The sequence below is a fragment of the Rhinolophus sinicus genome, chromosome X, assembly GCF_036562045.2.
Source record: "Rhinolophus sinicus isolate RSC01 chromosome X, ASM3656204v1, whole genome shotgun sequence".
Classification (NCBI taxonomy): Eukaryota; Metazoa; Chordata; class Mammalia; order Chiroptera; family Rhinolophidae; genus Rhinolophus; species Rhinolophus sinicus.
Genome location: NC_133768.1, coordinates 73,020,178 through 73,036,808, shown reverse-complemented (window position 1 = coordinate 73,036,808; position 16,631 = coordinate 73,020,178). Strand labels below are relative to the sequence as shown.

At 42.5% G+C, this 16,631-nt stretch overlaps 1 protein-coding gene across 1 annotated transcript; it reads right to left on the bottom strand.

Moving 5' to 3' along the window:
• Positions 1 to 822: 822 nt before the first annotated feature.
• On the bottom strand, positions 823 to 15,762 carry CLDN2 (claudin 2). Its single transcript, XM_019717712.2, has 2 exons — positions 15,651 to 15,762; positions 823 to 3,703 (listed from the first exon to the last, which is right to left on the bottom strand). Exon 2 carries the CDS (start codon positions 3,521 to 3,523, stop codon positions 2,831 to 2,833), a length of 693 nt encoding a protein of 230 aa, XP_019573271.1. The 5' UTR covers positions 3,524 to 3,703; positions 15,651 to 15,762; the 3' UTR covers positions 823 to 2,830.
• Between the last annotated feature and the right edge of the window lie 869 nt (positions 15,763 to 16,631).

Sequence of the window (16,631 nt, the reverse complement as noted above, 5' to 3'; positions counted from 1 at the left end):
CATTATCATCAGTGTTGCCACAGTTAACATCTTTATGAATTAGGCTTTGTTAGTTCCAAAGGAGGTGAGAACAGGACCCACTCATTGGCCTCCCAAACTCCCACACCTCCATAGTTAGGGGAATTGGAACTGAGGTGTTGTGACTTCTTCAAATGTAAGCTTGGCCTCTCCCCTGTGGGGACAGTTAGCTGGGTCCAGGCTGGCCAAGTGGCCAGCATGACAGGTGGGGCAGTTCCAGGTGGCATACTCAGTGAATCGGTCCTGCTCTCCCTGATCCCCCTCACAGGCAGCCAGGAGAGCCTCTGTGTCCCCAGTGTTACCTTGTTGGCCACATGTTGTTTTCCTTAGGCAGCTTGGGGACCTCTGACAGCCTCTTCCTATTGGCTGTGAATATTTGTATCAGCAGAGTCCTATTCAGGGAGTCAGGAGACTGGGACACTAACACCAGCTGTGTGGCTCTGGGAAAATCTATTTGGTTATGTGGGCCTTAGTTTCCCCATCTGCCAAATGGAGATAGTCAGATCTCTTTCACCTTCCTTGCAATGAGGATTCAGAAAATGAAAGGAGTAAATACATAACAAATTTAGTTACTAACTAAAATGAAAGAATTGTGAAAAGGGAGGAACCCTGGGCAAGATGAAAAGGTAAAAGTTTCCCTGGGGAGGAGGGGTATCTTGCTTTCTTAATATCTTCAGAAAAGTCTATCACTTTAAATCCACCCAGTGGGAAGAAAGGCCATTTTCCATGCTACCCTTTCCTTAGCCCAGTTCTCTCCATCACACTTGTCTTGTCTGGGCCCCTTTTAACGAATAAAACAGTTAGTCAATCAACAAGTGTTTATTGATCATCTACTGTGTTCCCAGCACTCTTCCGCATAGTCTTTATCTGTAAGTCTGGAGGATACATAGAGGTCTAAGATATGGCCCCTACCCTCCAAAAGTTTACAATGTACTTGTGAAATCAGATATAAACACATGAAAATATAACTATGCATCAAAAATTATGAATGATAAGCATCGAAGAAGTGATTTGTACATTGAGGGAGGGGTAGGAGAGGGACGGAGTGGTCAGAGGAGGCTCAGTGAAGGAGGTAGTGCTGAGCACGTTGTTCAAGCGTGAGGAAGACTTGGGAAAGGGGAACGGGCCTTCCAGCTTGGGAGAACAGCTTAATCAGGCGAGGAAGTGGAAATGTGCAAGGCATGTAGATGCAACCAATGGGCCCCTTGTGCTGGCACTGAGGTTTGGGGAGGTGTACTGGACGTTGTCAGAAGTTGCTCATGCTTAGGCTGATGAGGGAAAATGCCTTTGGTTTGTTTATGACTTCCCCCACCCCCACACCAGGGGAAATGGAACATTTTCAGGCCTTGGAGCTGTCTGCCTGGGAACTATTCTCTATACTCTCCGACCTCGTCTGAAATCCCAGGCAGCAGCTCATCTATCACTCGAATCAGGGCCGTACCACCTTGGGCTTGATTATTCTATGCTGAAGTCCTTGGATGACTTCTAGCAACTGGAATTTCTGGTGAAGGGTGATGGGAGGAGTATGAAGGGTGACAGGAGGCCCACCTGGTGCCGCAGTCTGTCAGAGTCTCTGTTGTGTTCTATGGCCGGACCCCAGGGTCCGATCTCAGCCTTTGGGCTGATTTGCTATTAGGCTTGAAGACTCTCTGTGGTGGGGAAGGGAGCTGCCTCTCTCTGGCCCAACAGAAATACCTACTGGAGCCACCACACATGTCCACCCAGCTTCTTACGTGCCACAGTTCTTTTCTCTTGGGCAGCATCTAGGAGTGGTATTGTCACAGTCCTCCACAGCTCCCACACTGTCATCCCCCAGCTAAGGGCTGTTTCTAGAAAAATCAGTTTCCCATTCCTAAGGAAACAATCGTGTAGGGCCCTTAGCCTTGTTGTTTAGCAGGAGGCCAGGTCAGATACCCCAGAGGGAGGCAGGAGCTTCAGTGAAAGGTGGGGCTGCAGCTTCTGAGGCACTTCCTCAGTGGAGACAGTCTGCTGCTGCCTGGAGCTTTCCACCATATCTTCTTTCCTTGTGCTTTCCTCTAGTTGTGGGCTAGATCCCCAACCTGCAAGTGCGAGGGAATTCTGGGAAATGCCCTAGGCAGTGGTTCTGGTCTTTTTGGGTCCTCAGCTACCTTCCCTTTCTCGCATCCTGCATCCAGTTGCTCTCTGTACCCTCGGTACAAGTGGGATGGTTCTATTTCCATTCATGCACAAACCAGTTTGGACACTTGGAGACATAACAAGAGTGAGACGGAAGCTCCAGAGCCCATTATTGGCCAATCCATTTCTTTGGAGGGTGGTTTGAGAAGTAGGTTAGAGCCATTTTCATAAAAGCCACTACTCCTCCTTCCCCCATCCTCCAGCAGTGAGCTAAGAGCCAACCTCAATCAGAGGGAGGGTCTTTGATCATAGAAAGCATCAGTCAATAGGATGTAATAAGTGAGTTTATGGATGGATTCCCAGGTAAACCAACGGGCAGAAGGGAGCCTGTAGGGTCTGGCTTAGAGTAGGAAGGTGGGTTTGGAGTTGAGAGTTGGAGAACTCAGTGTGTGGGGTGTTGAACCAAGGTGAAGGAAACAGGAAGGCTGGCTTGGCAAGCATCTTGACAATTCAACCTGTTTGCTGTCACACCAGCTCCCATTTCTGCCTTCTCTTGATACAGTGGCCCAAATCAGTCTATCCTCAGCAGCACCTTCTGACTCGATCCAGTGGCAATGTCCCTCACCTGTGGCCCTGGCGGGGGGTTGGGGGGCAGGGGGGGCTGTCCACTGGTTTTCACAGACCCAGCCACCCCCCGTTTCTGGCCCCTCATTCTTCACACATACCCTGTCAGGCTGTAGGAGTTAAACTCATTCTTGACTTTGGCTGGTTGATCAGGTCTTGGAGAGCTCCTAGTGGCGAGGGGCTGGGCCTGGTAGGCATCATAGTAGTTGGAGCGATTTCCCTCGGGTGCGCAGGAAAAGCAGAGGATGATTCCAGCAACAAGGGAGAACAGGGAGGAAATAATGCCCAAGTAAAGAGCCTCTCCGATCTCAAATTTCATGCTGTCAGGCACCAGTGGGGAGTAGAAGTCCCGCAGGATCCCATGAAGATTCCAGGCAACAGGGATGAAGCCCAGGAGACCACCAAGGATGAAGAAGACTCCACCCACTACTGCCACTCTGTCCTTGGCTTGGGAGTCTTGGCAGAAGACTGTGCATCTCATGCCCACCACAGAGACAATGCAGGCCAACGAGGAGATTGCACTGGATGTCACCATCATGGCTTGGGCAGCCTGGATGTCAGCGGGCAGACCTAGAAGCGTGCTGTAGATGTCACACTGGGTGATGCCTGTGCTATGTGTGGCACACTCCATCCAGAGGCCCTTGGAGAAGCCGACTGCTGTCACAATACTGGCACCAACGTAAGAACTGGTTCGCCAGCTGGGGAGCAGCATGGCAACTAGGGTGCCCAACAGCCCCAGAAGGCCCAGAATGTAGCCTATAACTTGGAGGCCAAGAGAGGCCATGACAGACCTCTCAGTAGAAGTGTCTTCAGGGCCTGTTCTGTCGTCTTTAGGCTGCAGCTCTTGCTCCTTGGATCCCGTCCTCTATTCCCTCATTTCAGAGTGTCACCGAGAGGCCAAATTCTCTCCTCCTTACAAGTGTGTGGGTGGCCACAAGCAGGCTCAAGAAGGCATCTAGAAGACCTAAAAAAAAAATCCATAAACTAGATTAAATATTGACCAGAAGCTTATGAGAAACCAGAAAATGCTGGGTGCCTTTTGACCTTTGTTATCTTTAGAAATAACACATGAGAAAGGAAAAAAAAAAAAACTTTGAAAGTGAAGCCAAAATGTCATCACCTCCTGCGTAGGCACATGCCTTCGGCTGGCAGCCAGACAAAAGCGGGCGCCAGACAGGCAGCTGCTTTCCCAGAAGGTGGTACGGCAGTGGCAGTTGTAGTGGCTGTTAACTCCAGATCAGGCTGTTGGCTGGCACGGTTCTGTCTCCAAGGCCTGCTGTTTAACACATTGCCCAGCAATAATGCCAGAGGGCCCCTCAATTGCAGACTGAGGCCAAACTCCAGGAGACTGGATCAGGAGGAAGAGGTCTTAGGATGTAGCCTTGGGCTCCAGGTTATTAGAAGCCTCTTGAATCTTCAAGGGGGTAGAAGGCAACGATTTAGCCCTGGGTCATCCAACCCATGGTGAAAATTTACTCCAGGGCAGGTTGGGGCAGGCAACAGAGTCTTCTGTCTACAGCCTGAGGTTCACATCCTCCCGGACCTACCCAAATTCCCCTCCATAGGCTAGCCTAAGGCCTCCTGCATGTATAACACATGCAGACGTTTCCCATCTGCTCTCCTAATAGATGCCCCCCGCCATCCCTAGGCCTCTCACATGACGTGGGAGAACTCTGGAGCAGAGACTCTTCCAGGGCCTGGAAGAAGGAGCCTGGAAATTCACTGGGAGGACAGAGGAAAGGGAAGCGGTTCTTGGCTTAGTAAAGCCCAAGTATCTAAGCCAATCTTTTGGAATTTCAGAGTTGTCCAGGATTTTGCAGTGTTCAAGGACCCCTACTCTTGCCAAGGTTCAAAACACTAAGGTTCAAGGGCATATCCCCTCTCCAGCAAGACTCTCCAGCCCACTAACTTTCAACCCACCACAATCTGGCTATTCCATTTTTAGCCTTCTCCAAAATTTCTCTTTCTCTACCAGTCTCTTCAATGTGAATATCCCTCAGAAGTCTATCCTTTTCTCAGTCAACATTCTGGTCTCTGAACACACTTATCCACCCCATGACTTAATCTCACACCCATCCACTGGCATTCTCAAATCTACATTTCCAGCATAGACCTTCCTCCTGAGCTTCAAGACTTCCAGAACAATTATCCATTTAAAATGCCCACTTGGAAATCTCATAGGAACCTCAAATTCGTTGTATTTAAAAGAGAATCATCACCTCTCCTGTTGCACTCCTCCCCACGCAGTTCTTCCCTGGGTTCCCTACGGTCACGGAATGATATCTCTATCCATCTTCTTGCACTGGACCAAAATCCTGGGAGTGATTTTTGACACCTCTTTCATGCTTATCCCTCACCCTTTATGGTCACTGTCTCACCAATTCTACCTCTTGTCTATACCTCAAATCTATGGTACCTTTCTTTCTATCCCTACTGCTACTTTCTCAGTTCAGAGCATCATCATCCTCTCTCCCCTGGACTATAGCAACGACTTGCTAACTGGTCTTCATTCCAGTCTTGCCTCCTCCGAGTCATTCTCCATGCTGTTGCTAAGGTGATCTTTCAACACATTAATCTGATCAAGTCACTACTCTACATAAAACATTCCAGTGGCTCCCCACCAGCTAAAGAATAAAGTCCAAACTTGCTTGTACTCTATGACCTCTCAAGCTTCATCTCTCGCTATTCCCCTCCTCATACTCTATACTCTTGCTGAACTAAATTACTTTCAGTTCCTCAGTCAGACCGTGTTGGCTTTTCTTACAAACCTGAGTACAGGCTGTTCCTCCTGTGCAGAATGCCTGGCATTTTTCTCCCCCTGTTTAGTGCCTTCTCATCCTTTAGGACTCAGCTCAGATGTCTCTTACTTTAGCCTGAAGTGCCCCTCCTCTATGTTCTTACAGTATCTTGTGTGTACTTACCTCCATCAAAGTAATAAGAAGAATAGTAACATTATGTAGTGTTTCCTATGTGACCATTGTAAGCACTTCACACATGTTAATGCATTTAATGTTCCAATAACACTTTGTGGTACCCAAATCCCTATTGTACAGATGAGGAAACTGTTTACATTTCCTGTTTAAATCCTCATTCTTCCCCATTAATCTGTGAGCTACTTGAAACCAAAGGCTTTATCTTATTCATCTCTGTATCTCAAGTGTCTTACACAGTGCATTACCCAGAGCCAGTGTTCACAAACATCTTCTTAATGAAGGAATAAACGTAGTAAAGAGGTTTGAAGGATATAAAATATAGACTTTTTCAATGAGTCGATGACATCTCAGTGTAAGGGACCTGAGCTGCCTGGTGTTGGGAAAGGAGATTGAGAGAGGGAATCAGAGGAAGAAGAAGGGAAATGGAGAGCGAGAGCAAGAAACACGAAGACAGTGATGGAGAGATGGAAACAGAGAGACAGAGAGAGATACAGAGAAAAAGAGACAGAGAGAGAAACAGACAAAGTTTCACCATTTTATATTTATATACAATTGTTGAATATTTTGTCTCTTCAACCAAATTCTAAACAATTTGAGGGAGGAAACCGTATATTAAACTTCTATTGTGCCTCTGCAGCATTGGGCACAAGGTTGATAGTCAATAGTACTCATCAGTGATGGATATGACAGTGCCAATATTGATGCAAAGCTGTGCGGAGCAAGGCCAATAAACATTTGATAGGAGTGGGAAGGAAAATCTAGTTTGAATGTCACCTCTGTCACTTACCAGCTGTGATGCTGCAGAAGTCCTTCCCAGGTATTAGTTTTCTTATTGCTAAATGGGGCACAATTCTACCTCGCCCACTCATGACTGTGCATCTCAGTGGGGCTTTCATGGTTACTTGTTAGTCCATCTACTTCCCCCAGCTGAGTATCTCTGAGTGACTACTTTAAATACTTATCACTCTTTTTGAGCTACCCTCCTCTCTCTGCAGCTATTACCCTATCCACAGCATGCTCTTTGCAGCCAAGATTCTTAAACAAGCCATTTCATATTGAGGTCTCTTCTTTTCCCCCTCCGACTCACTGCTCAACCCTCTGAAGTCTTGCTTCTGCCATTAGCCCTCCACTAAAAATAGTCTCAATGGGGTCAGAAACAATTTTCTTGTTCAAAATCCAAGGGTCGTATCTCTGTCATCTCACCTTGTCCCTCTCCTTCATAAAACTGTCTTCTCCCTTGTTTTCTGTTTTCATAAAACACTACCCCCAGTTTTCCCTGCTTCTCAAAATGATTCTCTTAGGTCTGCTTTATAAGTTCCTCTTCTTCTCACTCTATAAATCTGACTATTCCATCCAGGTTTTCATCCAGACTTCTAGATTTTTTATTCTTTACATTATCTCTGGGAAATCTCATCCACCTTGTCTCCATGGCAATGACTCCTGAATCCATATCTCTGGCACAGATCTCTCTCCTGAATTCAACATTTGTACACTCAACTGCACTTGGCATGACCCCACCTGAATGCTTTAATGTCACCTCAAACTCAACATTCGCAAAGCTGAAATCATCTGCCCTCTTCTCTCTCTCTACCCCCAAACTATTCCTCACACAGTCTTCCCTATTTCAATGGAACCATCACTATTCCAGTAACCCAAGACAGTCATCCTTGATGCCTCACCTCTTCTTGACATGTAGTCAATTATGAAGTTCTATCAGATCTACTGGTAAGATATATTCTGAATAAATACACTTTTTCCCATCTCCATTGCCTAAATTTTAGTTCAAACTACATGCAACTATTGTCTCTTGTCTATTTGGAAATCTCATAAGCACCTCAAGTTGATCTCTCCAGTTCCACTTCTGCCCTGACCCTGAAATCAATTATCCATCCAGTAGTTAAGGATCTTTATAAAATGGAAATGAAATCACAAGTGCCACCCCACCTCTTTGCAATGCTTCAAAAACTTCAGGACCTCTTAATTGCTGTCAGGAAAGCCATCAATTGTCTAACTCCTTCTTTTCTTCCCAGCCTCCAACCAAATAAACTCATGTGCGTGTGCATGCACACACACAATCCAGCCATACCTGAACACATGTACTTCTCTGAATTTCCCTTTCTCTCTGTCTCTATGCCTTAAGCATGCTACTCTACCATCCACCATTTGCTTGACTACCATATTTAGCCATGTATAATGCACACTTTTTTTGCCCAAATTTGTGAGGGAAAAATAAGGATGTGAATTATACATGAGTAGTACTAATTCCGTGTCTATATAAATGTTTTTCATTCTTTTATTTATGTTTATGAGTTAAAAATGTAACTCTAAAAATCAATAACGATATCCATATGCAAAATAATAGCCTGGAATACTATGACAGTTTTGTTGAACTTATGATGAATTTGCAACAATGAAGAGTTCTTGGCCTTCTATGATGTATAAATATCATAAATTTGTTACCGGTACATAAAATTGTTTGTACCTTGTATCTGTTCCTGTGTTTTGTAATTATGTGTCACATAAAATTTCTTGTAACATAATATGTTAAAAAAAATAAATGCTAAAATTCCTCTATAATACAAAAAACAAGTATCTAAATGTAAACAAATAAAAATTTGAGTTAAAAAATTAAAACGAAAGTTTTTTTTATTATTAGTTTCAGGTGTACAAAACAACGTAATAGTCAGACATTTATACCCCTCACAAAGTGATAACCTCCCTCCCCCAAATCTACTACCCCTCTGACATCGTATATAGCTGTTACAGTTCCACTGACTCTATTCCTTATGCTGCACTCCACATCCTCTGTGTGTGTGTGTGTGTGTGTGTGTGTGTGTCTGTATATATATATATATATATATATATATATATATATATATATATATATATATATAATTATAGTTGACATTCATTATTATTCAGTTCCAGCCTCAAGTGTACAGTGCAGAGGTCAGGCATCTACAGCATCCCTGAAGCGGTCTCCCTAATAAGACAAGTGTCCATCGGATACCCTATAAAATCTTTACAACATTGTTGATTATATTTCCCAAACTGTCTTTCGTATCCCCATGGCAATCTTATGGTTACCGATTGTGCTTTCCAATCCCCTCACCTTCTCCCTTATCCCCTCCCCCATCCCATCTAGCAACCCTCAGTTTTTCCTCTATGTCTCTGAGACTGTTTCTGATTAGTTTGTTCATTTATTCTATTATTTAGTCTCCACCTATAAGTGAGATCGTACTGTATTTGTCTTTCTCTGTTGGACTTATTTCACTTAGCATAATGTTCTCCAGGTCCATCCATGTTGTTGCAAATGGTAAGATTTCATTCTTCTTTATGGCTGCGTAATACTCCATTGTATAAATGTACCACGGTTGCTTAATCCAGTCATCTACCGGTGGGCATTTCAGTTGTTTCCATGTCCCAGCTATTGTGAATAGCGCTGCAATAAACATAAGGGTGCATAATTTTTTGTTTGTTTTTGAATTAGTGTTTTGGATTTCTCTGGATAGATATCTAAGAGTGGAATTGCTGGGTCATAAGGTAGTTCCATTTCCAGTTTTTAGAGATACCTCGACACTGCTTTCCATAGTGGCTGCACCAATATGCAATCCCACCAGCAGTGCACGAGGGATCCCTTTTCTCCACATCCTTGCCAGCATTTGTTTATTGATTTACTGATGATAGCCATTTTGACTGGAGTGAGATGGTATCTCATTGTGGTTTTTATTTGCATTTCTCTAATGATTAGTGAGGTTGAACATTTTTTCATACGTCTGTTTGCCATCTGTATGTCTTCTTTAGGAAAATGTCTCTTCATGACCTCTGCCCATTTTTTAATTGGGTTGTTTGTTTTTTTGGTGTTGAGTTGAATAAGTTTTTTATAAATTTTGGATATTAACCCCTTATCAGATGTATCATTGACAAATATCTTCTCCCATTCAGTAGGGTCCCTTTTTATTTTATTGATGGTTTCCTTTGCTGTGAAAATCTTTTTAGTTTGATGTAGTCCCATATGTTTATTTTTTCTCTTACTTCCCTTACCCAAAGGGAAATATCAGTAAAAGTATTACTAAGGGTAATGTCCGCAAATTTACTTCCTGTATTTTCTTCTTGGAGTTTTATGGTTTCACATCTTACATTTAAGTCTTTAATCCATTTTGAATTTATTCTTGTATCTGGTGTAAGGAAGTGGTCTAACTTAATTTTTTTTTTGCATGTGTCTGTCCAGATTTCCCAGCACCATTTATTAAACAGACTGCCTTTACCCCAATGTATATTTTTGCTTCCATTGTCATAGATTAAATGACCATATAGGCATGGATTCACTTCTGGACCCTCTATTCTGTTCCATTGATCTATGTGTTTGTTTCTATGCCAGTACCATGCTGTTTTGATTGCTGTAGCCTTGTTGCATGATTTGATGTCAGGTATCATGATACCTTCCACTTTGTTATTATTTCTCAAGATTGCTTTGGCTATACAGGGTCTTTTATAGTTCATGTATGATTATATGTTCTATTTCTGTGAAAAATGTCCTTGGTAGTTTGATAGCAATTGCATTCAATCTATATATTGCCTTAGGCAGTATGGACATTTTAACTATATTAATTCTTCCTATTCATGAGCATGGTATGTGTTTCCATTTGTTTGTATCTTCTTTACTTTCCCTTTCCATTGTCTTATAATTTTCTGAGTACAGGTCTTTTATTTCTTTGGTTAAATTTATTTTTAAGTATTTTATAGTTTTTGAAGTAATTGTAAATGGGAGTGTTTTCTTAATTTCGCCTTCTGATAGTCTATTATTGGTGTATACAAATGCAACTGATTTCTGAATATTAATTTTGTATCCTGCTACTTTACTAAATTCATTTATCAGTTTTAATAGTTTTTTGGTGGAGTCTTTGGGGTTCTCTGTGTATAGCATCGTGTCATCTGCATATAATGACAATTTTACTTCCTCCTTACCAATTTGGATGCCTTTTATTTCTTTTGCTTGTCTGACTGCTGTAGCTAGGACTTCCAGAACTATATTGAATAAAAGTGTAGAAAGTGGGCAACCTTGCCTTGTTCCTGATCTTAAGGGGAAAGGTTTTAGCTTTTCCCCACTGAGTATAATGTTAGCTGTGTGTTTACCATACATGACCTTTATTATGTTGAGATATGATACCTCTATTTCTGCTTTCTTAAAAGTTTTTATCATAAGTGGCTGTTGGATTTTGTCAAATGCTTTTTCTGCATCTATTGATATGACCATATGATTTTTATTTTTCACTTTGTTAATCACATTAATTGATTTGCAAATATTGAACCACCCTTGCATAACAGGGATGAATCCCACTTGATCGTGGTGTATGATCTTTTAAATGTATTGCTGAATTCTGTTTGCCAATATTTTGCTGAGGATTTTTGCATCCATGTTCATTAGGGATTTCGGTCTGTAGTTTTCTTTTTTTTGTAATGTCTTTGTCTGATTTGGGGATCAAGATGGTAGTGGCCTCATACAGGGAGTTTGAGAGCCCTCCCTCCTTCTGGATTTTTTTGAATAGTTTGAGGAGAATAGGTGATAATTCTTTTTCGAATGTTTTGTAAAATTCACCTGTAAAGCCATCTGGTCCATGGTTTTTGTTTGTTGGGAGCTTCTTGATTACTGATTCAATTTCCCTGGTAGTAATCAGCTTATTCAGAGTTTCCATTTCTTCCTGAGTTAGCCTTGGAAGGTTGTATGCTTCTAGAAAATTATCCATTTCTTCCAGGATGTCAAATTTGTTGGCGTATAGTTGCTCATAATATTTTCTTAATTTTTTATTTATTTTTTATTTCTGTTGTATCTGTCCTCACTTCTCCTCTTTCATTTCTGATTTTATTAATTTGGGTGCTCTCTCTCTTTTTTTAAATGAGTCTGGCTACAGGTTTGTCGATTTTGTTCATTTAAAAAAAAACAGCTTTTGGTTTCATTGATCTTTAGTTTTGTTTTTTTGGTTTTTAGTTCATTCATTTCCACTTTGATCTTTATTATTTCATGCCTTGTCCTCCCTTTGGGCTTATTTTGCTGTTCTTTTTCCAGTTCCCTGAGGTGTAAAGACAATCTGCTGATTTGAGATTTTTCTTGTTTCTTGAGATAGGCCTGCATTGCTATGAATTTCCTCTTAGGACTGCTTTCACTGCATCCCATAGATTTTGTGTCATTGTGTTTTCATTTTCGTTTTTCTCGCAGTATCTTTTGATTTCTTACTTGATCTCATTGTTGACCCATTCATTATTTAGTAACATGTTGTTCAGCCTCCATGTATTTAAAACAAAATATTTTTTTGCCTGGAAGTTTGGGCCAAAAACGTGGGCACACAGTATCCATGGGAGCACATTATACTGCAAAATACAGTCATTGCTGGTCATCCTTCAGGACGCATCCTATCCTTGAAACCTTCCTTGGACCCCTCTTCCTACCCAGGCTGGGTGAAATACTTTTAATTTGTACTCCCTATTTATATCTGTGCTTTCAGTGATAATTGATGAGGTACCTTGAGGTTTTGGGGGAGAAGACCTCCGCCTCCCAGAGGAGCAGCTCCTGCTCCAGCCTTCTTGGGATGGGGGCAGAAGAGCCCATCTTGAGTTTCCCATGGGTGTCAACAGTGTGCCCAAGAAGAGAGCTTCTCCCCAGAGCTAGTCCTGACTCAGTAAGAGTACATAAGGAAGTAGTTTGGGGCAGGAGGAAGGCAGATTAAAAGAAAAAAAACAACAACCAAAAAAAACGCCATCACTGAGGTTTGTAATCTCTAGAGAGTCTGAATTGGCATAGCTGGGCAGGAGGAAGAACAAGTTGTTGGAGCTTATTCAATTGGGAGAAATGGCACAATGGGGGTCAGCTTTCAGCCAGGGTCAAGAAAGTAGGGGTGGGCAACATAGCAAGTGGTTGGGTGGTAGGCCAGGCTAGATTCTGTTTTGGTTTGTGTGATGAATGGTATAGGGTTTAGAGAAAGAGTTCCAGCCTGAGAATCAAATGACCTTGGAAATTCCTTTTAGTGTGGGCTGGCTTTAGCATATTCTTTTTTTAATTAAAGTTTATTGGGGTGACAATTGTTAGTAAAGTTACATAGATTTCAGGTGTACAATTCTGTAACACTTCATCTATCTATCACTTTGTGTGTTCACCACCCAGAGACACCACCCACTCTTTCCATCACCATGTATTTAATAGCTTTAGCATATTCTTATCAAAAGGAAGAAACCAAGGCTAATCGTTTTCAAGACAGGCAGTATGGGGGAGTGGGAAAAGAACCTGGAGTCAGAAAAGAATTTGATTTTGCTTCTGTACTTTCCAGCTGTGTGGCCTTGGGATAGTCACTTCCATTCTTTACACTTTAGTTTTCTCATCTGTAAAATGGAGATGATACCAGCCTCTCAGTGTGGTCGTGGCCGATAGTAGGTCCTCAACAAATGCTTAACTGTATTCAAAGCATATTGGTGACCTAAAGGGTAGTGTCAACGTCACATCAAAATCTGTGTGTCTCAGTTCTGCCTGAAACATGTTGAGGAAGTTCCCTAACTTCTCCAAGCCCTAGTTTGCTCATCTCTAAGGTTTTGAGACTCAAATAAGGTAATGGGGACAGGAGCCACTCTGATAAATATATAAGATGGAACAGCAATTATTAGAAGCAGGCAGCTCTGAAAGAAATTCATCTCTTTGAGGGATCCTCCTAGAAGTCAAGCCCTGGCTGCTTTGGAGGAACAGAGAACTCGAGGTCTTGCCAGCTGAATTTGTCTTCTGGGCATAGGACCAACACACTCCATGGTCCAAGAGCTGGGCAAGAAAGCTTCATTTAGGATCCTTAACTAATCTGCCTTAGAGGGGAGATTAGAACTGCAGGAGACGATTAGGGGGATAAAGACTGACAGGAGCTTCTGAATTAACCCCTTCTTGCCCTACTAGTCCCCCTGATTTTTTGGTCTGAGAGTCTTGTGCACAGAACCCCTTCTTTGGGAGCACCCTCAGAAGACTGAGTGGGGCAAGACAGGTGGGGTTCACACACTCAAGGAAGGACCTCATGTGGCGTCCTGGGGGTGATGGGGGCCACTACAGCTCTCTTCTGCCAGTCAGCTTCACTTCTCCATGTGTTGACCTTCCAGCCCCTCACAAGAATCTGAGACCCAGCCTCTGAGGGTTCCAGTAAGTGGCAAAGCCATTCCTTTGAAGCCTCACTTTCTGGAAAGTTTGTCCTTGGAGCAGTTCACCTTTCCTTCACATCAGTTGATTGATGACAGCTTGGGGAACTACAACTGGATTGAGAGATTTTTCTAATTGCTTTAAAAAGGAGTTGGTTTTTTTTTTGTCCTGAACATCGAAGTAAATCACTCTCATTTTAGAAAGCTAGAAAATGCAGAAAGGCAGCCTTTAGGAAACAGATATTACCTACACTCTCCCCAACTAAAATGTTGTTAATGTTTTGGTTCCAACTCTGTTTCAAAGAGGACACTTCAAGAGAATAATGTCTCAGTCCAAAGAAGGAATTTCTTTTGTTTTTATTGATATATAATTCACGTAAAACATTGCATTAGTTTTAGGTGTACAACACAATGATTTGACATATGTATGTATTGTGAAATGATCACAATAATAAGTCTAGTTAACATCCATCACCATATAATCCCAAGTTTTTCCTTTTTTCTTGTGATGAGAACTTTTAAGATCTACTATCTTGGCAACTTTCAAGTATACAACACAGTATTATTAACTATAGTCACCATGCGGTATATTACAACCCCAGGATTTATTTATCTTGTAACTGGAAGTTTGTACCTTTTGACCCCCTTCACCCGTTTCATCCACCCATCCCCACCCCACCCCTGCAGCTGGCAAACAACAATCTCTTCTCTGTATCTATGAGCTCAGATTTGTTTTATGTTCCACATATAAGTGAGATTATATAGTATTTGTCTTTTTCTGACTCATTTCACTTGGCAGAATGCCCTCAAGTTTCATCCAAGTTGTCCAAAATGACAGGATTTCCTTCAAAGGGGAATTTCTAATGACAGACATGCAGACCAGTGGAGGAGTTATTTAAGGGCTTGAAGGGGAGACTTCATGACTTCACTCAAAAATCCTCCTTCTTAGATGGTAGGAGGGGTTTTGACAAGGGAGAAGGTGAGGGGATTAGAAAGCACAATCGGTAACCACAAGATTGCCACGGGGATGCGAAAGTCAATTTGGGGAATATAATCAATAATGTTGTAAAGATTTTGTAGGGTATCCGATGGACACTTGTCTCGTTAGGGAGACCACTTCAGGGATGCTGTAGATGCCTGATCACTGCACTGTACACCTGAAGCCGAAGCTGAATAATAATGAATGTCAGCTATAATTGTATATATTCACAAGAAGCGGAGCACAGCATAAGGAATAAAGACAGTGGCAATGTAATGGCTGCGTGCGATGTCAGAGGGATAGTAGATTGGGGGAGGGGTGTTATCACATTGTGAGGGGTATAAATGATGAATGTCTAACTATTACAGTGTTTTGTACACATGAAACTAATAAATAAAAAATAAATTAAAAACAAAATCCTCCTTCTACCGACTCACTGAGCCTTCATGCTAAGGAAGGCACTGGAGCTGGCTGTGAGGAAACACCCCTTCTGATCGTCCTTAGGCCCCTTAGTTAGAGGGGTAACCTGTAGTTCCTTTCCTCCCATCCTTTTGATCTCAGTCCTTTTACCCTCAAAAGCTCCATTCAGAGATTATGATCTGATTTGGAGAATGCTTCCTCTGGTCCTGTAGTTTCAAAGACTGGAAACTTTGTGGTAGCCTTGAGAAAACAAATACTACCGACCTACCTGAATTTTGCCTCCAGTGTCCTTCCCTCAGAAACCCAAGGTGGCCCAGCCTGGCTGGACCATGGGCCAAATTGACAGCAACTAGGAAGCAAGAGCCCACCTAAGTGAGTTTAAAAGGCAGCAAATAAATCAGAATTGAGACACTTACGAAGCAGTTCCTTTGGAAAGCCTTGGAGGAGATGTACGGCCCTGGAGAAGATCCTGAGGGAGGGGAACAAGGTGCAGGGGGCCCAGGCTGAGGTGATAAAGGATTTCTAATTGTTTGCAGCAGCTTTGCAAAATACATCTGCAAATCTCAGCCTCAGGTCAGAGACTTATTACAGATCAGAATTAAACCCCTGGAGGCTATGGAAGATTGAGGTACTTAAAAAAAGTTTGGCAAAGTTTGTGTTTTTCCCGTCAAAAACTCCAGCTGGGCTTTTGTGTGGTGACCTCTGTGAGCCCAGGAGAGGACTTGGGGGAGAGCAGTTTGGCCCAAGGAGGAATTCGGAACATTTCAGCTTTGGGAATAGGGAGAGGATGGGGGTCTCTTATGCCCATGAGGTGTTCCTGGCTAGCGGCCTTCCAGCCCAGCAGGAAGTAAGCCTCATAAACACAGCCCAGTGAGCTGGTGCCCAAGCAGCCCTGCACTGCCTAAAGCCACGCAGACTGTTCCACCCATATTTCTTCTTCAGCAAAGCCCCCAGCCCTATGCCACTCCTAAGGCTGACTCCAAGGTACTAGGGCAAATGTGTATTACAGGTTCAGACTCTGTTGGGTTCAAACAGCAGGTCCCTACAAGGTCGGACTGAGATGTCCATAGTAACCATAGGCCTCCCCTTTGTACCACACACAGGAGTACCTGTGTCATTTCAGTCTCCCACGAGGTCTGTGGAGTAGAGTGCAGAGACTGGGTTTCCTCTCCAAATGGAAAAAAAAAAAAAAAAAAAAACCTTTCCTTTTTTACTGATTAAAAAAAAATACTAGATGCTATCGCAAAGAATTCAGAAAATGTGTAATGTTAATCATTGTTAACATTTTGATGTACTGTAGAGACATGAGTAGAAATATTTTTACAAAATTGAATCACATTATATCCTGCAATTCTGTAACCTATCATTTATAAATAATGTAATGATATGATATTGAC